This window comes from Strigops habroptila, chromosome 4, assembly GCF_004027225.2.
Source record: "Strigops habroptila isolate Jane chromosome 4, bStrHab1.2.pri, whole genome shotgun sequence".
Taxonomy (NCBI): Eukaryota; Metazoa; Chordata; class Aves; order Psittaciformes; family Psittacidae; genus Strigops; species Strigops habroptila.
Genome location: NC_046358.1, coordinates 9,435,193 through 9,461,876, shown reverse-complemented (window position 1 = coordinate 9,461,876; position 26,684 = coordinate 9,435,193). Strand labels below are relative to the sequence as shown.

At 36.3% G+C, this 26,684-nt stretch overlaps 1 protein-coding gene across 5 annotated transcripts in view; it reads left to right on the top strand.

Annotated features, from left to right (window-relative positions):
- The window catches only part of ARID4A (AT-rich interaction domain 4A), a 50,030-nt gene that overhangs the window by 1,548 nt on the left and 21,798 nt on the right, over positions 1-26,684 (top strand). For 2 of the 5 annotated variants that reach the window (XM_030483079.1, XM_030483077.1), the window contains exons 3-11: positions 1,175-1,285; positions 3,747-3,812; positions 4,773-4,863; positions 15,287-15,366; positions 15,471-15,565; positions 16,171-16,303; positions 18,258-18,337; positions 20,111-20,187; positions 22,027-22,193. In XM_030483079.1, the coding sequence (XP_030338939.1) occupies positions 1,175-1,285; positions 3,747-3,812; positions 4,773-4,863; positions 15,287-15,366; positions 15,471-15,565; positions 16,171-16,303; positions 18,258-18,337; positions 20,111-20,187; positions 22,027-22,193 (900 nt within the window). Of the gene's footprint in view, positions 1-1,174; positions 1,286-2,556; positions 2,669-3,746; positions 3,813-4,772; positions 4,864-11,435; positions 11,650-15,286; positions 15,367-15,470; positions 15,566-15,937; positions 15,999-16,170; positions 16,304-18,257; positions 18,338-20,110; positions 20,188-22,026; positions 22,194-26,684 lie in introns of those variants that run through there. The other 3 variants (XM_030483080.1, XM_030483081.1, XM_030483082.1) reach the window with 3 other exon arrangements.

Sequence of the window (26,684 nt, the reverse complement as noted above, 5' to 3'; positions counted from 1 at the left end):
CCGGTTTCGGATGAGCAACAGTAGGATAACGTTGGCCGGGGTTTCAGTGCATGCTGTATATCCTGTTTCTGCTCTCCAGCTGAGGTGTGAGTGAGCGAAGCTTTTACCATCTTGCAGTAGTAGTCTGAAAATTCACAACGGCTTTGAGTTGTTGTCCTTTGGGCTACTGTCTGAATGCTTCCTGTATCAGCAGCCACTGTTTGTAAGTTTGCAATACCACAGCTTTTGTCCCGCCTTAGCTGTTCCTGTTTCTTTTTCAGTAAAGGCTTAACAGTTGCAGTGCAACTTACAAAAGAGAAAACTTTTTTTGCCTTCAGAGTCGAAGAAATAATAGTAATTAAAAAAATAGTAATTAAAACACTAAGTAAGAACAGAAAAGCAGTTATTTTATATGCTGTGATTTCCTTGATAGGCATTTTCAACGTGGTAATTTTACCCTTGTTTATCAATTGCTCGAGCACCGTAAAATGCAATGTTGAGTAATAGAAGTCCAGACTAAGGAAAATATGATGATAAATATTTCTCTCTCTTAAAATGCATAAGCAATTAAGCTTTTATAATAGCATTTCAGTAAACAAAAGTACTAGTTAACAGCTGTTTGAAAGATAACAACAAATTTCTCTAGAGGTCTCCTTTTAGTTGGCAGGAAAAAAAATCCTATATGTAGAATCTTATAGACTTAATTGTAAGTATTGGGATGATAGCGATCTCAAATGTTTTAAATAATCTTTGTCACTGGATTGCTGTGAGCTGAGAAAAGTACAACTATCTTTTATATTGCCTGTTCACAGCTGAAATACTCTCCTTTTATATGATGTGTAGGAATGACTTAATAGTTGTTCCTGTACATTATTACCATTTATATAAAGGAGATGTTTGAAATATCAGTTTAATACCCTCAGAGATATTTCTGGGAGAGTAATTAGGCTGACAAAATTGTGGGAAGTGTAATCATCACTGGTAAAACAAAACTTCCTGTAACTTGTTTGTTGGTTTCATTTTCTTTTTTTTTTTTTCTTTTAAAGAACAGTGTGATTGCAATTCCAAGTACAGACATCGTTACTCATGTAAAAGTCAATAGATCTGAAAGCTTAGGTGTAAAATTAAATATATAATGATGCAGCTGAAAAAAAGGAAGAAGAACTAACCTTTATTCTTATTTTTTTCTTAATAGGCAGCAGACGAGCCTGCCTACCTGACAGTGGGAACTGATGTCAGTGCCAAGTACCGTGGTGCCTTCTGTGAGGCAAAGATTAAGACGGTGAAAAGGCTTGTGAAAGTCAAGGTACTAGACTGTGGTTCTTGCTGATTTTATAAAAGTTTTGTGTTGAAAGGACTATCAGAAAAGATGATCCTAGTCCTGAAGATTTGGAAATGTTCATCACCTCACTATATGAATTTTAAAAAACACTAGAATGTTTTTCATATTTTGGTGCTGGGTTTGGGATGTTTATTGTTTGGTTTTTCTTTCTTTTTTTGGGGGGGGGGGAGTAGGGGTGTTTCTTTCTTATTTTTGTAGGATATGCTGGAACAAGAATAAGCTTTCAAATTACTTATCCTTGCTACTTCTTTCCTGATCACAGCTGTCTTCTGTGTGTGAATGCATTAGTTTCACAGCAGTCAGTTTTGATCTTACAAAGAGAGGATTATGACTTTACATGAGTAATAAGGAATAAGAGCAACCTCTTCTGAAGCAGAAATTCCATTTCATTCCCACTGACATTTTCAGTTTGATAGCTTAGAACTTAAGAGGCAACGCCAAAATAAATAATAAATCAACATAACAGCAAAAAAGGATGGTAATAATTAGTTTCTTAGACCAGGTTTTAGGAATGTCCAGGATAACGTCTGTTAAGTTTTGAGTATCTTGCTGCTGCTTCTAAACCAGTATGCTCCGGCTGTAGCTGAGTTTCTACACACACATAGTACTGGCACATAACATTCATTCACATTTACAGGTGTCACGCCAAAGCAACCAAAAAAGAAAGTCATTATTTTGGTGTTGCAGTACTGTTGTAAGTGCTACCATGGGAAAACAAGAATAAAATGTAGTTAAATGAAAGTTAAACGTTCAAAGTAAATATAGACATTGTTCTGCTTTGTTTTGTCAAAATCTTTCCACTTTCTACTTTCTCATCTCCTGTCCAAAATAGGTAAATAAGTCATTAGTGACCCAGAACCCCTTAACACAGATGAAATCTTCTTTTAATAACTACGCATCTAAGTTTACATGTGCTTTAATGCTGAGATCAAGTAGAACAAGCTATTAGCCTCTTCAATTACATCTATAGATCATATCACTTTATTAGAGTGCTTTACGTGAATAGGAAAACCCCCCAACAAACACCAAACAATTTGGATACTGGAGTCTTTTCCCCTGTTCTTAATGAGTACTTGTAGAAATCTGTTATGTTCTTAGAAACCTGTGTTAATAAGAAGCTCTGTAGGAAGCAGGGTGCTGCCCTACCTGGTCTGACATCCTTGATTTTGTATCTGTATCTTTGGTCTGATAGAGTATTTGAACTATAAGAGGTGTGAGTTTCTTTTTCTCATTAGAATCATATGCTTTATGACTCTATGATAAGATATGGAAGTTTATGAGGCTGCTGTGACTTGGTGGAAATTCCTGTCACTGTATCTCAATTATAACAATTGAAGTTTTAACAAGGTAAGCCTGATATTGTAATTAAGAGCATGTAGGCACACCCCGACACAGTTGCCAAAAGTGCAAAGAGTCCAAAAAGTCTAGTAGTCTCTTCCTGAGCAGCAGGACAACCTGTATCCATCTCAGTGCGACAGAAAATGTTAAACAGAAATTGCATGAAGTGCATTATTAACTTGAATATGTATTAACATTTATAAATACAGCTACAGTGTAGACTGTGGTTGGGGGATAATTGGGGGAGCCAGAAAACTCGACATCTTCAGAAGTGGAAAGGAAGCTCTTTCAAGGTCTTTTGATTCCTGACAAGAAACAGGAATTTTGGATTACTTTTTAGGGTCGTCTTTATTTAAACACCATAGATGTTTTTGTGATAACAAAACCTGTTAACAGTGTCGACATCTAAATATCCATCTTTTATGTTTCTAAATTGAGTCTCTGCAAACTCAAGGATTCAAATTGCTTAGGCTTACATTCACTCTATCTACACTATTAATTTCTCAAATGTAGGATTTTAAAGGGAGAAGTGTAATTTACTGACACTGTAACTGATCCTTACTTTCATTATGCTTGTAGTGATTCACATCTTTACCATAAAAACTTTCTCTGGCTCAAGGTAGCAGAAATGGTGGTCAGTTACATGTTTTTTCTGATACGTATTTCATAAAAAAAACCTTTTTATTTTGGTTGTAGTTTAGTACTCAGCGTGTTGTCAATAAAGTGCTACAGTTGAAGTAGAGAGAGAGAAAAAAAAGGCCGCTTAATCTCCTGATCTGGAAGCCCAATTCCATGTGTGACCTGCATTGCATCGATATCCAAACTCACATCAAAGCATTTTTTCTTTACCTTGGAATAGCTGATGTTTGATGTGCCCTCTTTAAGTATGATGTTTGAGATCAGATGTTAAGTGTGATACTTGTGGGCCCCTGTCAGTAAAACAAGTGTTTTGTGTTTAATAATGTTTTGGTCCGTTTGATTAACAAAGATTTTATTTTCCAAATTGTTATTAATGCAGTTTCATATGCTTTTTATATGCTATCAAAAATAGGATACATATAAAAAAAAGTTCACGAATATCTTTCAGGTGGTCCTGAAGGGGGATAACTCAACTCAGTTAGTGCAAGATGACCAAGTGAAAGGACCTCTAAGAGTATGTATACTGCCTGCTTTTTTTTTTTTCATGTTTTTTCATTATGCTCACATAATTGATTTGTAAAATTCTAAATTTTAGTGCTGTTCTACAGAATTTTAATCAACAAAAGGAGGCTCATCGCTTTAATTCAGATGAATTCTGAGTAATTAGTCTTAACTCTGGCAGCTTTTAGAGGCTGTGCTTCTCCATATAGTATACTTCATACCCAGTTTTGCATACACAATGATTTTTGTATCTTCTTACAAGTTATAAAACTTCTTATAAGTAATGAAACTTCAAAACTTCTTGTAAGTAATTGAGAATTTGATTATGAAGTGAAGTTGCTAGACAGTAGCAAATACAATTGCTCTAACTGCATTTTTAGATAGTTGATGTATTTTATATAAAAATGCATGTTGGTTTGTGTTTCTGTGATATGTAATAGTTGCCTGCTGAAATACATAGCTGAGTTATAAAACATTGAATGTGAATAGAGCTCTGTAGAGGAGATCACCTTTTCTGTATTTGTCTTTACCCTGTAGCTACTGCAAGAACACTAATGCGTGTTGTAGGCTGCTACTGAAGTTCTGACGTAGCTGATATATATATAACAGTGGTGAAATTATGGGACATAGGAGGAATTGCATGCATGTCAGTAATGAAGTAATAATTACTTTGACTGAATATTTGAATATTTATTTCCAGTTAGCCTTCTTGTTAGTTTTTGAGATGATGTAAATCATGCTTAGATGATCTGAGTTTCTTACTGCTTTACCGTCTATTTGCAGTTCAGCCTTCATACTTAAGGACCTTTGTTTTTCACAGCTAAGTAACTAAATTTTACAAAGCAACATTTAGCTAAAATGAGCTTTAAAAAAAAAGAAGGCTGGCTTGCTGGAAGAATTAATGCCTCCTTGGGTTTTTCTCCATTATGTGAGTTTGGGATTACATGTAACCTTGAGATCCTCCTTTTTACAGGTTGGTGCAATGGTTGAAACCAAAATGCCTGATGGATCCTTTCAAGAAGCTGTTATCAGCAAGTTGACAGATGCTAGTTGGTATACTGTAGGTGAGTAGCCACATGCTTTTGTTTACGATCTGTAATCTTTGAACAATATCTTTCCAATTATAGGTAATAATGTAAGTAATTACATCTGTATTGTAAGACCTGAGATAGATTTTTGGAGGGGCCTTTTTTAAGCCTTCCAGATCTTTCCTTTTCCGTTTAAAACAGAATAATAATTACTTGATGTTCAGGGATTCTGTTGCACAGGTAATTTCAGGGCTGAACACTCAAGTTTTATTTGCACAACTGATGTCAGTTTCATTCACTGGAACTCAGAATAATTTTTGCAGATTTTAAGACTCCAGCCTTGTAATTGCAGTTGTAGCTGAAAACCTGTGGCATGTAATGAATGACTGAAACGCTAGCTTTCTTTCACTAAGTACAATCTTGTATGCAAAAAAACCATTGGTAGTACCACTGTGCATTCTGAAAGTTTGAACATAATTTTCAAACTGGTTATATCTAAAGTGAAATAGAAAGCTACTTTGCTTGTCATATTGGAGAGTCATGTGCTTTTTCACTTATTCACATAGAAACCTCAGAATGCAGGGTCAGCAAAATTTCAATGTTGAACAAGAATTCATTGCAAGATAAATTTATTTTGAACAATTAGAGTTACTCATTCTGATCTCTGTGTTTTTCTGAAAGAGCTTTAACAGTGGAATAACAAAATCCAGCAACATTCAAGTAATACCAGATAAGCAAATAAAAAACCACAGTATTTGAATCAGAGCTTTGCAAGCACCTGTCCTTTCTTTTTTTTTTTTTTTGCACAACTTTCCTACAGCAGTGGAGCGTTATGTTCACTAATAGTAGCATAGAGGGAATGTGCTTCTCTTGATTGTCCTGTACGTTTTACTCTTCAGCATTGCTTTTGAGATTAGTACTTATAAATGTAAACTGTGTTTCTTACTAGCTGCCTTGTATACTGAATGTGTTCAGCTTTACTTTGTATTCTTCCATACTCTCTTGAGGAGTCCTCTATCACAAGAAGTACCAATTATTTTGGTTCAGTAACCCATTTTTTAAGTTATAAAGAAGATATTTTCAGTAATCTAATGTTTCCATTGCAGTAGACAAGGTTATGTCATCTTTGATGGGATCAGGATAAGGCTCTTGCTGCAGATAATTTGGAAGGGTTTATCACTTTATGATTATCATTGTTACTGTGTGCTTTAAATATAAGCCAGTTGACAAAGCTCACTTTGCCTTTTTCTTCAAGATTATAACATTGCTGTAAAATTGTAAATTTAGCTGTAAAATTGTAGTGTATGTAAGGTCAGGGAGAAAAGGCAGGATTATTTTGGAGTGCAGAAGATTTTAAATCTGTGGTTTAGTACTGTGATGTGACATACTCAGTGAAGAACACTGGACCTTCAGCTTTGCTTTGTATTGACTTAGAGGTTCACTGTTCTGATACAGAAGAGATAAGAAACACAGTCTTGCAGTAATAATGCCATGGGCTATGAATTAGTATTTCCATTTTAAAATTCTCTCTTATTTTAGATTTAAAATAGCATTTTTAGCTAATTCTGTTTGAATTTGGACCAGAAGATTTACATCGGTAAACCAACACTGCATATTCCTCCTTCAGTGATTGAAAAAGCTTTCAGTTATTAATTGATAAAACATACATATTTGTCATCTTATATTTGACAGATGAACTTTAAATCCCCTGTTTTGGGGATTATTTTTGTCTGGTTTTATTCCCCCTTCCCCTCCTCCCCCTTTTCTTTTGAGCACTGCACTTCTTCCAAAGATCTTGACTTGACAAGCAGGTAATTTGAAAGGTGAATACAAGTTCTGCCCTGTATTAGTGGATTGTTTAGATTTAACAAGTGTTGAATCTTCCCAGTAATGTAAAAGAGAAATCATGCATACTATGATTTTTACTTTATAGATTTTTTTTGAAGTGCAGTTCCTCAAAACCTTAGACCAATGGATTAAGTTATTCTTGTTGTTTTCTTCCCCTAAAAATATTTTTGACAGGTGGAATAGGGAAAATAAACTCATGTTTTCTATATGCAAATGTATTAAGACTGTGGGATTTAAGTACTCTTACTGTAAGTTAACATGTGGCACTGTAATATGACGCATAGAGTATATACACCTATGACTATGAAAATACAATTGTAACACATTGGAATTGTGTTTAGATTTTACAGACTTTTTTGTGAGTTGTATGTGGTGGTGTGCTTACTGGTGTTGAAAGCACAGGTAGCATTGACCAAGGTAAGCAGATCGTGAAGTTTGTGTCATGAAAAATGGTTATTTTGGTTTTAAAATTGGGGAGATGTTTTAGATTGAGTACAGAAACATTGACGTGAAAAATAAGCCTTATCTTTTGCCTGCTACTTCCATTGTATCGTTGTAGAAAGTTTTTGGTTTATATTAGGTGTATGCTTATGCTGCTGTGAAGAAGAGTTGAATTGGTTCCTTCTTAATAGACGGCGGCCTGTGCTGCTTAGCAATTCAGTCAGAGCCAAAGAGTTGAGAGGGAAGTGGATTAAACAGCCTTCAGGTTTCTAGAATGTCTTCCCAAATGTGGTCAGGCTTGAGATGAAAGCACAAAGGAAAGCTTGTGTTTTGGTAGTATGTGCTTTTCCTGTACTATTTTTTCTGTGTTACATAGCTTGATTTTCTCTGTGATCTAGAAGCAGACTGATAGGGATAGGGAAACCAGGAATACACACAGACAAACATTTGCAAACTATTAAGTACAAATACCTAAAAAATCCACCAAAACGATCTGCATGTATGTCTAGTGAGAAGTAATAATGTTCATTTTTGTAAACTGGGTTCTCTCTTTCAGATGGGTATCTAAAGAAGAAAAAAAGTCAGCTGAAATAGTTTTGATTTGTTTGATAAGGTGACCAGTAGAAATGCTATGTTGAGTTTGCCGTAGTAGGCTACTTGCCACCAACGTAATGAAAAGGGCCACAATGATGATCAGTTAGTCTATTGTAACAGTATCTCCTGTCTATTAGTAGTGTTCATGTGGCCAAAATAAATAAGGATTTATTTTTGTTGTAGCTGCCATGGAGTCACTTTTCCACCTGTTTTTACATAGTAATGATGTTGCTGTACCCGTTTACTTGTATTGACATTTTCAGCTGTGATTTGGAAATACTTTTGAAATTAGTTTTGAAATTCAGCTTGTCAGTATAAGTAGGTGAAGAAACAAAAGCTGTTTGGAGTGAAAATTTAACAGTGTCTGGAAGATGCCATTGCACAAGTCAGCCCTCTCATCTGCTCAATTGAATATTAAGTGGGATGGCAGTAATAGTGGTTTAAGTTATTTGGATAACAAATGGCTCAGATGGACTCGATGATCTTAAAGGTCTTTCCAACCTAAAGGATTCTGTGATGCTATGATATTTTAATCTTTAAAATGCAATTACTTAAACTGAATTTATTTAATTTACAATTTTTAAAGTGCTGCATTGATGCTTTTGAAGTGCTGAATATATTGCTAGGTGATAATTGCATGGCATTAGATCTGCTTTCAGCTGAGCCACGTTTGAATTATGACATACTTAGCATACCATCCACCTGATTCTCTGTTAACTTGTAAAATGCTTCAGGTAAATACTGAAATAATGTCTGAAAAAACTTGAAAAAGGAAACCACAACCCATACCTTACAAAGTGCATAGTTATATTTTCCTTCTTTCACATTCTCTTTGGAATCTTACAAGCATTACCAGAATTCCAGAAAACAGAAATCCTTACGCATGCGTTCTTTAAGGAAACACTTTTGTATCACTTCTATACGGAACTAGAAGCAATGTAATTATAAGAGTGAGAAATGGTATTTCAATTGAGCAAGCATCTGAAGACTTGCTGTTGGAACAGCCTTTTTCATTGCCCCATCAAAAGGAAGGTGACATCTGTCATGTCACAAAACTCAGGTCAATAATCTGTATGTGCTTAGATCTTCCTAAGTATATATAATTTAACCATATCTACAACTTTAAACAAAAAAAACCCTCAACAAACCAACAGATCAAATACATTGAGCTTTGTGCCTTGTCATGTGCTAATGTCATGTATTAACTTTCAGTAATTTTCCCTTGAAATGAGTAGGAAATGGGGGGGGGGGGAAGAATGAGAGGCATTTGCAGTTTCTAGCAGACTTTGCTGTCAACAATAGGGCTCCATATACTGTTTAGAGTGAAAGCAAATGTGACTCCTCACTTTTTGAGCATTACAGCTTTTGGGCTTCATCCAGTACTTTTATGTAAGAGAAGACGTGTCCTTTTTCCTTCTAAGTTATGAAATGGCAGAATATTTTAACATAAATAGTAAAGAAGTTATTTTTCTCATTGTTTTTTACATTGCGTGAGTCTGCAAAGCCAACAGAGTTCCTCTTTTTTGGTTCTAGCACTGTGTTGTACATCAGCATGGCCCAACCTTGGCTGTGCTGTAAGCCAGACACTGCTTCTGAGGCAACTCTCTGAGCCACATACCTTTGCTTGTACTACTCTTCAGCCCGAGGAGGCTGTGAATGCTCCGTCCCTGGCAGTGTTCAAGGCCAGTCTGGATTGAGTCTTGGGTGACATGGTTTAGTGTGTTGTGTCCCTGCCCATGGCAGGGGGGTTGGAACTAGGTGATCTTAAGGTCCTTTCCAACCCTAACCATTCTGTGATTCTCATGTGGTGGTAACTTCCTCCTCTCACAGAGTCACTGTGGCAGTGTGCAGGGAATGCTAAGTGAGTGTGTGCTGAGAGGAGTTAAGATACCCAAGTGCTTATCCTTGTGAAAGTAAAGTTTTGGGTAGTCTGTTTGAGTTGTTCTGAAAGTGGAGTCTCAGCCACCAGTTGCATCACTCTGAGGTACTGGGCTTAGGAGGGCAGATGACAGAAATGAAAGATATTAGTTGTTTGGTTCTGGTAGTCTTTCAAGTTGTGTGGATTTTGAAAATCCCAGTTCATAATTCTGAGAATATTTATCAGAAAATGAACCAACAGTTATGTCTTAGGACTTTCAGGAGCAGGGTTGCTAACAGGAGCTATTTATAGTCATCTTTTCCTGTTTTTAAAAGAAGTTCTCCTCTTCTGATGCCTTGTGGAGATACCTGTTCTAACAGGAAAAATTGACGTGATTCTGGCTCCGCTACAACTTTAAACTCCTGACATCTTATTTCTGCGTGAAGGGTGATAAAAGCTATCACTGCCACCAGTCAGTTGTGGTGGTGTGATTTCATCAGTGCCAGAGGTTTGTCTTTTCATAACTTGAAGAGCACGCACATTTTGTAGTATGTGCAAGGCACTAGTCATGTTTGTGTGGCTTGTTCAACCAGTTCTTATGAGCATCCTGTTGAGTTCTGCATCCCAGAAGCATCCCAGCACTTCGTCTTCAGGCTGTGCATGTGTCATCCAGGAATCCGAAACCACAAGTGTGGCAGGGGAACGGTCCAGTTGCCTCCACTTTGCTGGTGCTCTGTACCATCCTGACCCACCAGAAATTTATTCTTTTCATCTCCAAAATGTTGCTTGGATGAACTTTAAGGAAAACCCTGTATTTGGAGTCCTTGTGCATGGAGTCCTTCCATGTAGTTACTGTTCAGGTACACCTGTGGCACATAGGAACTGTGCAAGAGCTGTGTTGGTTGCTTTCGCGAGAATTTAAAAAAGAGCAGAGCACCACGTTTTGTGCTTATGTGCCAGGTGACATGCAGGTAGAGGGGTAGATGTGATGGTGAAAAAGGACTGGATAGAGCCTTTGGTTATAAAACCACCTTTGTTGCAATGTGGACTGTGTGTTAAAAACAGTAATAAACTGTGTACAACCAACACTGTAGGGAAAGCAAGGAGGTAGAATTTTTTTCTCTAATGTCATTATATGTACGATAGTAAGATTTCTGTGACATTTCAGAAGAAGGAGTTTCAGGCGGTAGGGTTTTGTTTGTAGGGAGATAGGATAGTCTTCTGTGAGTAGCCTCAAAGGTTGCCCGTCTGCATTTTCAGGAATATTTCATACACACTCGCTAACAGAACTGAAGCTTATTTAAAATTATTTCTTGTTTCTTTTTAGATTGAGTTCTGCAGTCTCTCCAGTATCACAATATGCTGCAGTATCTTCCTCTTGAGCCCTCTTACAGTGATGAATTGGTAGTTAGTACAGTTCTTGTCAACAAGGTTATTCAACAAGTATTGCATGACTCTTGGTACTTTCTATATTGCTTCCACAGCTGAAAAACAAAAATCTACAGAATTTGCACACATTTATCTATATATTCATACATAGCATCTCTGGTAGTTCACAAACAGCTACGTTGTCAGGCAGCTGGTGAAAATAATTGAGTGTGCATAGTGACACTGGAGCAGTTTTTACTGCTTGGTACATACTTTTGTTGTCTTGGTAGATGTAAAAGTTTCTGAATGGGATGAGGAATGAGGGGAAAAAAAAAGTTTGCTTGCTGTGCAGTGTTAGAATCTCTCCTCCTTTGGGCAGCAACAGTAACATAACTTGTTGGATTTGAAATTAGCAAGACAATACAGTCCTGAGGGTTGTTTTCCCTATTCACTTGTTTCTTACAGGACTGCTCTGGTTTATATTATATATTACATATTATTAGATAAACTTACATGTGTCTAACTTGCTCCGTGTACAAATAATACTGTAAGTATTATGAGGATGTTATTACTAGTGTCCTGCTATGTTCTCTTTTTTATGTCTTTTTTTAATTTTTCTTCTTCTTTTTAATCTTAGGGGTATTTATAAACAAGTTACAGTTAAACTGATCTGCAGTATTTTCTCATGAGTTTCTCCACAGTTCCTAAAAATGGTTTTGATTTGTGGACTCGTTAATATTTGTTATATAAATAAGTGAGAACGGATGTTGAGATGGCATTTTTGTGAGGGCAGGGTTAGTATTATTTTTGTTAACAGCATATAAGGGCCTGTTACAGGCAGGGAATGGAAGATACCTGCTAATCAGTAGTGAGTTGAAAGTTGCACCGTTTAATGCATTTTTATGGTACTCTACTTTTAATCCAGAGAATTTTTTTCTAACTTTAGGGAAGTATTGCATTGATTCCCGCTGGGAAGCTTTTTCTTTTTCTGTCACAGCTCAGGCTTGCTTAGGCTTCCACAAACAGGGGGGGAAAAAAAATCACTTCTGTTTCTTTCCTGTTGGTATTGACAAGATGGGATACAGCAAAATTATTAAAATTTCTGTTCTATTTTCACTGTTTAAATATGTTCCATACAGAGCATATTGAACTCCATTCTTGGGACTAGAACAAGCATTGTGACAGAGACGCTTCCTCCAGGTTGTGCTGCTTAGTCATCTTTTTTCCCTTTCTGTCAGTGTTCGTCATTAAACAACATATTTGGAAGAAAGGCCTGTGACCAGTAGAAATGCTGCTTTTCTTTCTGTCTTTCCTACTTTGTTATATTGACTTTTAAATGGTAGTATGTAGGTTCTTGGCTAGTAGGTATCATTTTCTTTCCAGAAGTATTTACTGAAGTAGTCAGCTGGCACACCCTGTTTCCCCACAAGTACATGTCTACTACAAGGTTAGGCAATGGCAGTAGTTAAAGGGCTTCTGCTTTTTCGTATTTGTTTCTTTGGAAGGACAGGACTGTAAGTTTCTCTTCTGATGTAAATATTGTGGCACTGTAAATGCATCCTTTGATGACTACGTTACATGTTTATGGGGAGATATCTTCCTGTCTTCTCTGTTTTCCTTCCCTAACACAGCTGATACTGTTCAGTAAATTTTTTTCTTATGGAATACAACCTGTGGAATTTCTGCTGTAGACCCTTCCTGAAGTTGGGTGATAGCTGCCTCTTGTAAGAGAGAAAGTATTCCATTCTCTTGGAAAGAATGGCTTTCCTTTCAGGAGCAGGAGAGGGGTTTCAGAAGGGGCTTTGGGGTTGCTTGGTTGTTTTATTTTTTTGTAGCCCACCTGTTTTTAGTTCTGGAAATTGTAGAGTGGCCTGGCACGTTTTCCCTGTACGGCAAGGCACAGGCAGCTTTTGTAGAACAGGCCAGTTCTGTACCTTCACCTAGAGAAAACAGAGAAATGGCAGGAAAAGGCTTGTAGGAAGAGGGCTGCTTTTGAGGCATGGGGTAGACGTGTCTTCGTGTATGAAACTGGGAATAGGACTGAAAGCAGGAGTGCCAGCTCTGAAAGCTTACTCATGCTTTCGTTGTCTCTGGGTCTGGGGGCTAATAATGAAAACTTAATTACCCAGCATTATGTATTTTTTCTTCCACATTGTTTTGTCCTTCAAAGTGAAATATAAATTTATGAAGTTGACACTTCTGCAATTGTAATTACATTTTCAATCTATACTTGCCTCATATTGGTTGCGAATATCTAATTTTGTGACTTTCAAAATTCTAAAATAACTTGCATGTTTGTAATTGAGGGAAGCAGAATATCTCATGCAGTTCTTAATTTTTTTTAATTTCCATATGTATCCTCATTTAAGTAGAGTTAATGTGTTTTACTAGTGTATTTTACTTAAGACTCAGTATTTATAAGATTTATCTTTTAGGGATGAAAAAAATGGTCTATGTCAGCTGGCTTAAAAATGGTTTGCTTGATTTATTTTTTTTTTTTCTCCCTCTACTATAGTGGTTTTAATTAAATAGGTAGAGCTTCCAAAATTGGAGATAAACTAATTTTTTTATTATTACTTATTTATTTACTGTCAAGTATCATGTTCTGCTTGCTCCTTTCAGTAAAGTTACCTGTTGCAAATCACCAGCCATTTGTCTCCTAAAATAATTATTTGTAAAAATTAGTACTTTGACTTTAGTTCTGAATGTGTTTGGCAAAAGATAATGATGGTAAATCTGCTTTTAAGTCTCCTTAGAGCAATGAGAAATGGCACACACTGTAGGGTGCACAGAACACTCAAAAAAACCCCCCAAAACCAGAAAACACAACCAACCAGCCAAATCACCCTAGAGCTTAGAAATATGCCCATGAAATACTGTTGTCAAAGTGTACAGAAAGCTGGTGAGTGACACGTTTGGAGTGTGTAGTGAAACTACGTTCAAAGGGGTGGCAAGGATATAGATTTTCTTCTTAATGTAAACCTGTGACAACGCTGAACTTCAGAATTCTTTTTAGCGCTCTGGTCTTTGCACTGAGCTGATCAATGGGTGCCAATGCTGAGTTAGTAATGCAGAGGGAAAGAGCTCATACTTTGTTTTCCCAGTTAGTGTGAAGTGTCGCAGCAGTGGCTTTGTGAGCTGTAAGCAAAACTAGAAGATTTTGAGAATAACATACTGATGCTGAGGTTGATGGGTGTTGCTGGTATTTGTATTTTAAAAGTTTTGAAAATATTATTACCTATATGCCTGATTAGCTATACTAGTTATCTGCCATTCTTAAAATATTAGGGTTTTGGAGTGGGGGGGAAAGTTAGTTGCTTTGTGTGTGCAAGTATTGTAACATGAACCATTAAGATAATTCAGTAGTGGTACATACCACAGCAGTATCTCTACTCTGAAGATGGAGGAATGTTAAAGCTTATCTTATTGAGCTTAATAAAATTTTTATTCATACTTTTCTGTATAGTTACTATTGCAGTCTGTGGTTTTAATCTAAGACTATGAAAATGTGACTGTTCTGTTTAGTTATTTGAAAAATAAAAGTGCTTTTCTTGCTGCAACCAATCGCTGGTTTTGCTAACAATAAACATATAGTTGATATTCATGCTAGCTCAAGATATTTTTTTAATAAAAGTATGTCAAAATTGTCATGCTGATATGCACAACACTTGAAACTCCTTCCTTCCCCCCCACCCCCACCAAAGTTCACTAGTGGACAAAGCACATTTCAAGTAGTTTAAATATAGAGTAGTACTCTGCACTTTGACCTCATACAAATAAACTTCTACCTTACTGGAATGCCAGACTGCAGCCACCTGGTCTGTGCTCTTTGAAAAGGGCTTGTTCAGTACTCTCGGTCTGTTGGTAGCACAGCAATGATGGTGTAGCAAAAGCTAACACAAAGTTTTTTTTTCTTTCCACTTAGTGGTCTTTTTGGGGGGTTGTTGTAGCAAGAGGGAGGATTAAAAGGTAGCGTAAGGAAGGAATAAACGGATAGGGTAAAAAACCCAACAAACCCCAAAGATTGTAACTGGTATGCACACAGTAGCTATGGTTTGAAATGTGCAATGTATTGAAAAGAAGGATGTCTAAATTAGGCTGAGACTATTGCATCCAAAATCCTTACTTTATACTGGCTTGAATTTCCGTCTGAAAGTGTTACCTGTTCTGAAACTGAATCTTGAATACCACCCTTAATTTTGCTTATGAACTAAAGAATTAAGTGGAGGTCTCAAAAGTCACATTTCAGAGAATATTCTAGATTGTGAGATGAATAGTAGACTTGTTTTGTCAGCTTGGGAAAGAGATCTGATCATCTTGTGCCAATTTGTTTCCTTGGCTTCATACTAGTTTTTGATGACGGTGATGAGAGGACCTTGAGACGAACTTCATTATGCTTGAAGGGAGAAAGGCACTTCGCAGAAAGTGAGGTAAGACGATGATGGACATGCAGTAGAAACTAAGTGGTTAATTTATATTTTTTTATAATAAGAAGAAATTGCAAACTAATTTTGTTTCCTCTTTTTCCATGTAGACACTTGATCAACTGCCACTAACCAATCCAGAGCACTTTGGAACTCCAGTTATTGGGAAAAAATCTAATAGAGGAAGAAGATCTTCTCTTCCTGTGTAAGTTTTGGTAGTGCTCTGTTGCTTTCCTTTAGTGTGCTTTGCTAAAACCGAAGTAATGCCACTGAATGGTCTGAATGCGCTATCATGTCAGTTGAATGCACAGCTTATGGACTTAAGTAACTCAGTTCATGCCGACATGTTCGTATGTTAGCAGTATTATGAAATTGATGGAGTTTTGCTTGTAGTAGCCTTAAGTATGTTTGTGCTTCTTTCATATAATAGGAACTCGTGTCAGAAAATATAGGATTTTTAACCTTTATACTGGACAAAGTAGGAAAAAAAGTGCTTTTAAATTTCTGGGGTAGAGACCATTTCTCTTTGTTTCATGTCTGTGCACAATCAAATCCTGATTCATGCCTCCAATTCCAACATGATGCTGTTGTAAAATACTAGTACTTGGAAAGAATTTCTACAAAATGCCTCTTACTAAGTAAGTGCACTTAATATTTAAGTGTATTTCAACCAATTTCAGCTTTTAAAATTCTCGTTTTGTTTTTGAAGCTGTGCAGAACAGGAAGAAAGATCTGGTTGTAAGCTGTATTTGCTTTCAAATATTAACTTCAGACAAAAACTTTAAAATACTATGTGTTTTAATAATTTAGTACTGAAGATGAAAAGGAAGAAGAAAGCAGTGAAGAGGAGGATGAAGATAAAAGGCGTCTCAATGATGAATTGCTTGGCAAAGTTGTGAGTGTGACTTGTAGTTCTGAGAAGGCAGACTGGTATCCGGCTTTGGTAAGTTGCTTAAGATGTTGACATATCTAGTGTCATACTATTACTGTCTTTTCAGACAAGAGTGTCATCTGACTTGCTACAGTGTTCATGTAGTGGTTTCCCTGGGTAGAGTGGTTTGCACACTTCAAAACTTTTCCAGCATTTGTGAATCTACTCAGGCTATGCTCTGCTGCCCATATTTGCTAAAAATACAAATTTTCTACAGTATCTGTGAAGAGTATGAAAGCAAAGATTAACATTTATGTATCACCTCCTAAGTCTTTCAAAACTGCACATATAATGATTGATATGTAATGATATTTTTCTTCTAAAAATAAGATACATTAGGAGTTGCACTCCCAGGCAATTTAAGAGGAATTTTAATTGCAGTGGAATTTTTCTCTTTTTGTATTTAATGATTGCCTTTTTCATTAAACTTTCAATTTTATTAAATACTAGTTCCTTTCATGCTTTCATTACATAAATGGCCAGTTACTGTAGCCATAGACGTTGGTTATTGTTTTTATTTTGCTGTCAGTATAGGATATAGCTGTTCATTGCCATTGCTGATAAAAAGTATGTATTAAATAAATTCAAAGTACAAGTGGACTTGTACTGTAAAGGTAAACACTTTGCAGTTTCATCATACACACAGGAAAATTTACAGATGCATATTAAAAGTTGCTTTCTTTAGTAAGCTTTCTGGTATTGTCAGACAAGCTCAATACACATCTTCTGTCATCCATCAGAGATGTTTTGAGGTTTGTGGGTTTTTTTGGTGGTTTGTTGTTGTTTGTTTTTTTTTGTGTGTGTGTGTGTGTGGTTTTTGCTTGTGTTTTTTTGTTTTGGTTCTTTTATGTGGATCATTAGGCAGGTTTGGTTCACTAATCTTTGCATATTTAATGTACTTAATTGTATACTCTAAAGTCCTTTATTTTGAGTCTTCAGGGTTAGCTCAGCTGTTAGAATGTCCTGACTTAGTTTAAGATTTTATTTCCCCGGGTGGATCCAGGATCAAGAGGCAGCTAACTGCATGGGCCAGTTGTTTTCTCTTCCTTGAAAGAACATTATAAGTGTAATGTAGGGTCAAGAGTTGACACTGGCTTACCCAGCTGTATATATCTCAGTTTAAAATGTGAATTGTGGCATTGTTGCATGTGCTCTGATTGTTGTATATCCCTTTACTAATGACAGATTTTAATTTACCATGGTTCCAACTAGGGGATTAAGTTACTGGAGGCCATGTACCTGTACTGTTCTCTGCTGAAAACCAGGAATGTCTTATCTTGATTTTTGGGGTAAAACTTCTGACTGGGGTGGCACAGCTCCCACTGTGTCCTTGTAGACCCAGAAGTTCACCCGCATTTGACACTTTGTATGTGTATATGGTCTAGAACAAAATGGAAACTTGTTCTGTTTGTGCTAATACAAATACTGGAAGTGCATTTTTGTTACCTTTTTAGACTTAGAGATGATACTGCTGTGGAAGGATGCACTGGGTTCCACGCTGTCTTATATTATACATACCTCAAAAAAAAAACCCTACTACTTTCCTCTCAGTTTGAAAGCTGGTGTCAAATAAGTGGGTCTGTGACTTTTTAAACAGATGCTTTAAACAGGTTTTGTATGAACAAGAAAGGAAAAAAAGCAGAATGAATAAACAGGAACCCATGATGTCACCCAGTAGATGAGTTTTGAGTTTACAAATGAAACTGCAAACTCTTCTGGCTTGTGCATAATAAGTAAAGTTCATAGTTTGAGGTGAACTGCTGCTTGAAATTTGTCATTGTTGGCCTTAGTAATACAAATGGGAGTAGGTTTCTTTTCTCAGAACTGGAAATTATCATAGAAGAAACAGGAAAACAGCAGTTTTCCTGCTGTCCATCTTGTCCATCTTTTTTTCTTTTCAGGATCAGCTTTTTTTTTTTTTTTTTTTTTAATTTGTTTAAAAGAGGTGTTTTATTTGAAACTTCAGGTTGTGTCTCCCAGCTGTAATGATGACGTCACAGTGAAAAAGGACCAGTGTTTAGTTCGATCCTTTGCAGATTCCAAATTGTAAGTAATAGCTTACTTTCATTAGATGTATATGGGAGAAGAATGCAAACCTAGGTACATATTGCTTCTGAAGGCATTATTTCTTCCATAAGGTCAAGGTACAATTTTGTGTAAAGTTGGTTGTACACATTTGTCATTCATAATCCATTTCAAGTGAACTGCTGCTGTGCTTACTTGCCCATCTTTATATTGTGTGTTCTGGTAAGAGTTCATTGGATTACTAATGTTTCTGGTGTTTCTTTATTAAAAAAAATAAATAAATCAACAACTTCAAAAAACCCCAAGTGTTAACACTTTAGATGACTCCTGTTCTTTGAAGTGTGAGTTTTGGTTCTAATTACTTCCCTTAATGTCTTAATTATTATGCCTTTATGGGTGTCTGTTGTAGTAGTTTGGATATCTGACTCATTACCTCCAGTGCCCAGATGTCCATGGCTGTTTAAGTAGCAAAGTCTAAAAGTGTTTAATTTACTTTTTTCTTTTTCTTTTCTTTTTTTTGACTAAAAAATGAATGTAAAGTAACTTTACTTAAAATGTTTACAGAATCTGAACCAAGATTCTTGCAAAAAGAAAGATCGGTCCTATTAGTCCACACACACATCGCTCCCAAAATGGGGAGGAGGGGAGAGAGTGAGAGAGAGATGTCTGTCCTACTTAAGGAATAGTATATTCAAGAGTATAAAGCCTGTTTTTTTAAGCCCTGTCCCTTTATTTCTAGTCATCCTTACTTACAATGCATCTGTCTTAATGTACTGTAACTAAAAACTTCTTTGCCAAAGGCCAGCTATCACACCTCCTTCTCTCTTTCAAAGTGAACAATTTGTGATTTTTAATAGCTGTGATTTTAAGTAGGGTGTGAGTACTCAATTACTGAAACGTATTTCAAGTAACTGAAGACTTAATTCAGTTTGGCCTCTTAATGTAGACATGTATCATCAGCCTTCTAGATAAGTGGTTCTTTATATACTGAAGGTAGGATGTTACTGGAAAAGCATGCAGACTTCTTGTTTTACTTTTTTTTCCCCCCGTAGTATTATGGCTTTAACTTCAGAAAGTGACGGCCTCCAATTCCTGAGGTTTTACTCCAGTTTTTCTGAAATAATGAAAGAAGAAAAAAATCTTATTATAATAACTCACTTGTAAGGCTTTCCTTGCAGGTTGGTTAGCATTTCTGTTGTAGTAATTCAGTAACTGAATATTGGTTATAACTTTAGAACATAGCAACTTCCATATATTTTGCTGTGAGAACACTTTTGTAATTCAGAAATAAAAATCAACTGTTTATCAATGCAGTTGTTTGAATTTGGCTTTATTGTTGTTCTGTGCTAGTAGAAATGCATAAATGTTTCTTTCATCTTAGCTAGAATGCTATTTGGGTAGCAGCTGTTGATTGATGTGAATATTTTCACACCAATATTTTAATTATTTAGATTTTAATTTTTTTTTTTTTTTTTTTTTTGCCTATGTGGAGTATTTTACATTTGCAAATTTGTGCAGGTTAAACATTTATAATAAACTTTACAAACTTCTCTTAATTATTTAATTACAAGGGCTCTTCTACTGTCTGAGTTTCAAAGAAAGACTGGAAACTTACTCTGCGTTTGAATTTTGTTTTAGGACCTACAATAACAAATGTCTTATGTATTCACTGTTTAGAAAAGACTTTGAAAGTGAATGATAAATCTTGCCAATTTTAGACATCACTGTTCTTCTGAGGCAAATGCTTACTTTACTGTGATTTACAGATAATAACAGAACCTTATTCTTTTTCAGTTACTCGGTAGCAAGAAAAGACATTAAAGAACTAGATGTTCAAAACTTACCAAAATCTGAGTCCTCTCCTAAAAAAGGTAAATTAGAATAAATTCTAAGTGTTCAAAAAAGGAAATCTCATGAAGTAGTACTTTTAACTTTTGCAGATAAATGATGGCCTGTTGATTTCTCATAATTGCTTTTGGCTATTTTGCAAACAATTTTAAATGTGATAAATTAGAGAAACTTTGGATGTAGCTGCCTTATTATTCAAATAGCACCTAGTAGAAGTCTTGTTTATTTGGTTTTTATTTCCTCCTTTTGATCCACTCCAAATTTGTGGAAAATGTATAGAATATTTTCAAGAAGTGTATTTGAAATGTCATTGAACAATGGAATATACAGTTACATCTCCTAAGACCAAAGTTTTGCACTATTGCTCGAAACACTTAGACTTTACATTAAAAATACCCAGACAGCAAGGTGTAAACTTTATTAGAACAGCCTGCATGTGACTAATGTTTGATTTTAAAGTATAATTACAGAACTTGATTTATGGATGGATGAATGATGTGACTACAATAATCCTTGGTTTTAGTGAGCTTTAATGTAAATAATCCTTAAACTTTTAGTGTTGTCTTTAGTCGGACCTCAAAACATGAAATTTGTTAAAGGAGAAATATTTAAAATGTATTTATTAATAATTAAGAAAAAAACCCACCGAGCAACAAAAATTCCCACTCAATAATGGTTCCTTCGGTTTGAGTAAAGGTCTGGAACAGCTTGTTACCAAGTAAAGATTTAACATGATACTTACAAATGAGAGCGAGAGGTGGTTTTAATGATTTCTACTTTCTTCTTAATAACTATTTCATAGTGCAAGAACTTTAAAACAAAAAAAGATAGGATGTGAGGTTTAAGATAAACAGAAGAAAGGGATTTTTTTTTTTTTCTGTGCAGAACGTAATCGTAATTGGGCTGTGACATTCATTGCTATTGTGGAACCAAAGGTACTCATGGTTTCACAGAATGATTTTAGACAGATTTCTGGAGGTTACTTTTATCAGCAGCTATTAAAACCTGTTGCTTTGTCTCCTCGAGCCACACTGTGAGTTGGTCATTGTTGTATGTCCCTATTTTGGGTATTCTTCTGATTCATCTTTATTAAAGTCTTGTATTATGACTGGCAGGCATATTTTGGGTTATCTGGGTCTATTTTGCTTTGTTGTTTTCCCCCATTGGAGCACATCTTCAAGGAAGAGAATTTGAGATATTCCAATTGTACAAGTGTGACTTCTCCCTGGCCCATCACTCCTTCATTCACTACTGTATTTTTCCTCTGTTCCAAACATTAATGTAACCATCTCTTTAGGCAGTTCTCTTCAAGAAAATATTTGCGGTTTTTGTGCAATCTAAACTTTAAGACACAAAAGTATTTTGAAACGAACAAAGTAAGTCATGGTAGTTGATCTAACTGTGCTGGGTTTACTTTTTTAAATAGCTTTGTTACAGTATTTATCACTTAGGAAATACAATGGTTTACAGTTGGATGGAATATATGTGGAGGAGTATAGGATGTATACGATCCTATAGGAGTATAGGATGCCTATCTTTGTACCACTCATATACTTATGTGTAAAGCATGGTAGTGTTCATGGGGATCTGTGCCTAGAAAACAACTGGATGCTGTGTTTGGGATGTATGTTCTGAACTCTAAACTCCTTGAGTTGCCAAACTTGATTTTTAAAATTTGACACTCCCAAAATGTAAAGTTTGTAAACTTGGGTGTTTAAAGCTGAATTACCTATTTTATTACTTAATTCCAATTTTGGTTTAAGTAGTAATTGTGATTTACAAGAATGTGAAAAGGAAATTAAAAATACTTTGTGACTGTGAATACTGTGGATGAGGTAAAACCAGGGCCCTTTCTTCTGTAGGGCTACAGGAGGCAAGCACGTTTCTCAACACAAAGGTTGTTCCTCGGAACTGGAAAATGGATATGAGTGAAATTGTAGAGTCCTCGAGCAGTGATGAGGAAGATGGAGCTGCTGCAGGAACTGATGAAGAGGAATTAAAAAGGGAAGAGAAAACTGAAGAAGTAGTGGTAAGTCTGGGCAATTTTAGTAATTCTTCAAAGATAATTCAATAACTTGCCTGCCTGAAGATCCTGCACCTTTCAGTGTTGTACTCTCAGATGTGGCATAATCGCATCGTCATCTTTCCAGACCCGTTCATCTTTCCTTTACTATAGTTGTTTTTACTGGGGTTTGTGAGCAGTGGCAATTGCCTCCTCTTATCCAGAGTAGAAATTAGAGTCAAATCTTAGAATTTAAGAATTCAAGGCAGAGAAGAGTGATGGAAAGAATCTGGCTCAGGAGGAGAGAGACATAAGCAAAATAATGGTGCTGAGCCTGGTGGTAGTAATCTATCTCTAAATAAAAGTAATGTATTTTCTTTCGTTCTTCATGTATAGGTTGTATAAAATGTAACTTGTTTCTGAAAACAGTAGTTTAATATAAAAAAACCCCAACAAACTGCTGAAGGAAAAGCAGTAGGCTGAAAGTGTAAGCTAATGCACGGTGCTTGTTAAAGCTGTTTGGTGCCTAAGACACTGTTTAGGAGTGGTACAGGATTTACTTTTGTACGTGTTAAGAGTTTTTAACACCAGTATTACAGGTCGTGAATTAGTCACTATTCTGTCTAATAATTATGGTAAAATTCTGCATTGGACTTGTTTGAGTGGCTCCTTTTCCACAAAGTTAGCCAGTTTCTTCATGTCATCAAAACTGTGTACAGAATTTCCGTTTATTTCTGCTGCCTGTTCTTAGAAGCAGGGGGTGTGCTTGGCTGTTGGATTTGTTTCTTTCACCTCGTTGTGCGATTTTCACAGGACGCTCGGAAACATGCGTTTCTATAGAAAACCGCGGTGAATTCTGCCTCCTGAGGGAGGTCCCGCCCCGTTTCCCTCTCGCTCGCCCTGCAGCGTGCGGCCTTGTCAGCCCCAGCACAGAATGGCCGTTCATACTTGGAGGCGGCCTACAGCGTTGCCACGGCAACCGAGTGTTGGCTGGCAGCGCGCATGCGCGGAGGGCGGGAGGGGTGTGGGGGGGTGGCCGCTGGAGCGGAGGCTTGGCCGGCGGCCAGGGGGAGGTTTGCCAGATGCTCTGAAATGGGCTGTCTCTTTGCTTTGCCTTCCATGTAATGTCTGGGGTTTTATTATTATTATTTATTTTATTTTTTATTTTTCTTTTTATATGGAAGAGAATGTAAGTAATGCCGTATAACTGCGGATGCCGTGCAGGGAGAGAGAAAGCGAGCAAATATTTGGAAGTCAGGCTGAAATATGTCCAGGCAGTGGGCAGATTAGATAGAGAGGAAGTAAAACCATTTTACATTTGAAAGAATGCAGCTCCTAGGTAAGGATTCTGTGTTTTAATCTGTAATGCTAACATGGTTGTTAAGAATGCGGATTTGACTTAGATTTCTGATCTGGGAACTGTCTGGTGGAGCATGCAACCAGGGTAGATCTTTCCAGGTAAAAAAGACAATAAGAATCTATTTTTAGGTGTTAATTTTATGCCTTGATAACAGTGTTCTGGAAAATGGGGTAGATGTCTGTATGAGGGTAATGCTATGATTAGATAAATATAAGGATAAATGTCTGCAGAATATAAAATCCTCTGGGTTTTTTCCTGTTTGCAGTGAAAAGGACTGAATAGGCCACATTTTGCAGGGTGTGAACTGTTGCAGTCTGTGTTGGTCTGTTTGTATTAACGTTGGTTAAAATTGCAGACTATCAGTCACTAAAAATCAAGGATTGCTGTAGTAGTTTTCTAGTATCCATTTTTAATATTTTTCATGGCTATTGCATAAAAGTGCTGTGTGTTTCAGACAAAGAAGGAGGAGGGGGGAGCTTGCTGGTTTAGAAAAAAAAAAAAAGGAAGAAAAAGGCATTCCTGTTAAAGAAATAGAGGTTATTTTAGAAGAATAGTCTAAATATAGAGTAGTGAGGCAAAGGATTCCAGACAGGTAGATGTGCTGGTAGGAGAAGGTGTAGAATCCATTATTTCCAGGTGACAAGTAGGCATGTAAAAATAAGGTGAGCATCTTCATGCTGAAGCTATGTAGTAGAGGAGATATGTTCATCTTTGTAGATTATTTCAGAGCAGAACTGTCATGCTGGCCCATTAAATCAAATTTCTGGTTCAGCTGATACATCATTTTATTTTAATAGTGGGCTATGCTAGATATTGCATTGCAATTAGACAGCATTTAGGGAATTTTTCAAAATTTCTTTTTTCTTTTCCCTTATAAAGGCAGTAATACCGGTTGCAGAGTGAATCGACAAGTGGATATTTTTTGCCTTTATTTGACTACAGATGTTGAATCACTCAAATTTTGCATTTATATTTTGTAGTGTTTCTCTTTTATTAATCAAGGTCAAAAATAGCTTCTGTCCACCCTCTCCCAGAATATTCTCAGTGGACCTTTTGTTTTAGAACTGCAAATTGTTATATTACTAGAGATGGGAGAGAGATTTTAAACATTATCTTCCCCCCCATCTTCTGAAATGCACAGCAGCTTTGCTGTCAAGGCCTGGCCAGCTGCTGACCAGCCATGATAGGCCTTCATTAAATCAGTCAAATGGACACAGACCTACTTAATATATAATGAGAAGATAAAGTCAGTCAGAAAAGTCTAATTCTGGGAGTGGAAAGGATCCTATTTTTCTGAAGTAGGATCATTTTATAATGATAATGGAGCAGAGAGATCTGCTATAGCTGGTGATAATAGATCCTGCCATCTCTTCAGTATCTGGGTTAAAAATCTGTAACTTTGTTCTGACATAGGCTGTCTTTCTAATTATGCTGCCTTTTGTGACATTTTAAAAGAGTACAGTAGAATTGGTACAACAGGGTTTCTAGGCTTTATGTAGTTGTTCTTTTATGGCTTTTGTAAGCTAAGGAGTGGGAACCAGTATGGTGGTGGTGAGATGCTAATCCTCTTCATTGGTGGTAGTGGACTCATGTGGTCCAAAGTTGACTACAGAGGAGGACACTGTGGAAATTGCTTGTCATTGACTTTAATAGGAATTGCATTACACTGAGTTGCTCAGCATGGTCAAATTGTTGGATTTTTGACAATAATTGCAGTACATGGTGCAACTCAGGATTACTTTTCATTCACAATGTGAGGCTTGAATAACAGAACAGATACTGCTTGCGTCATAAGAAGCGAAAAAATCCGGAGGCACTATAGTAAAACATTCTTTATCAAATTAAAATTTAAAGAATCACTCAATGGGTTTGAATCCAGATAAAAATTTGGATACTGCTTTTGGTCCTTAGCCAGTTTTCAGCATGTCAGAACAAGAGAATTAACTGTGTTTTGAGGTCACATTTGGCAGTCAAAGAATGCACTGCAGCTGAAAGGGAAGAGATCTCAACTGCAGTATCTCCACATAAGAATAGAAGCTTTTGGAACATTACCTGATTCTTATTAAAAATCAGATTATATATACTACTGTATTTGCTTGTATGTAGGCTGTTCCGTCAGGGAAGAAATCATACCTATTTGTTTCTCGTGATTACATAGTCAAATACTCCCAGTTTTACCAGTGAACATGTAGGCAACATTTGGTTTTGCCTCTCAATCTCCCTGTAGGCTATTCCGATTATAAAAGAATCAAGATCTAACATGCAGTTATTTGATATACATTTTCAGTATGTATCTATTCTTAATAGATACATTCACGTAAGATCAGAGTAAAAGTAAGGAATTTGTTCTTTAGAGTATGAATTTTGCAAGTTTCAATATTGTATCATTTTATAATATCAAAAAGGAAAAAGGGATTTCTATCTTACCTATAGAATTGGTTATAACACCATCTTTGAGAGACTCTTCCAGTTTATCTGTGTCACTTTAATTACAGTTCCTTGTTCTTTCACTTTTCCCTCTCTTAATCAAACATGCAAAAAACGTTCATGGAAAATATCCAGCTAGCTGGTCCCCATGCCTCTCATTGAAGAAAGAGTTGTAGCACCTCCAGGTGTATGCTTAGAGGAATTTTCTTTGTCTTCATTTTGGCAGTCACCTGAAGGATGTATGTGTAGTATGTTTAATAGTGTGCATTTGTTTAAAGTTTTTAGGGTTCTTGCACCACAGCATCATCAAGAAACATCGGTCACAGTTGCTTTACGTTGTTGAGCAGGGAAAGTGCCAGAAGCATTTTCCAGTGTACCTATTCTGCACATAAGCATGGATTTTGATTCTCGCAATAAGTCATTACCATATATTTTATTAGCACTAAGTTCATAAAGGAGGGATGAGTCCATGAGGATGAAATCCATGATGTGTTTTAGGAGCCTGAGATTCCTACTAATGATAAGCAGTCATCTATTCAGATATTTACGTTTTGTTTCAAAGTTGTTCTTGTTTCCCATGTAGTCTTTTCTCTAAGTGACTGTGAGAGGCCACGTAAAGTGACACCCGAATTGTCCATTTCTCTGGTAACCTATGTGTATTTTAAGATAACATTGAAAAAGCTGACTCTAAAAGTTAAATACAGGAATACAGTAATTTCAAAGTTAATAAA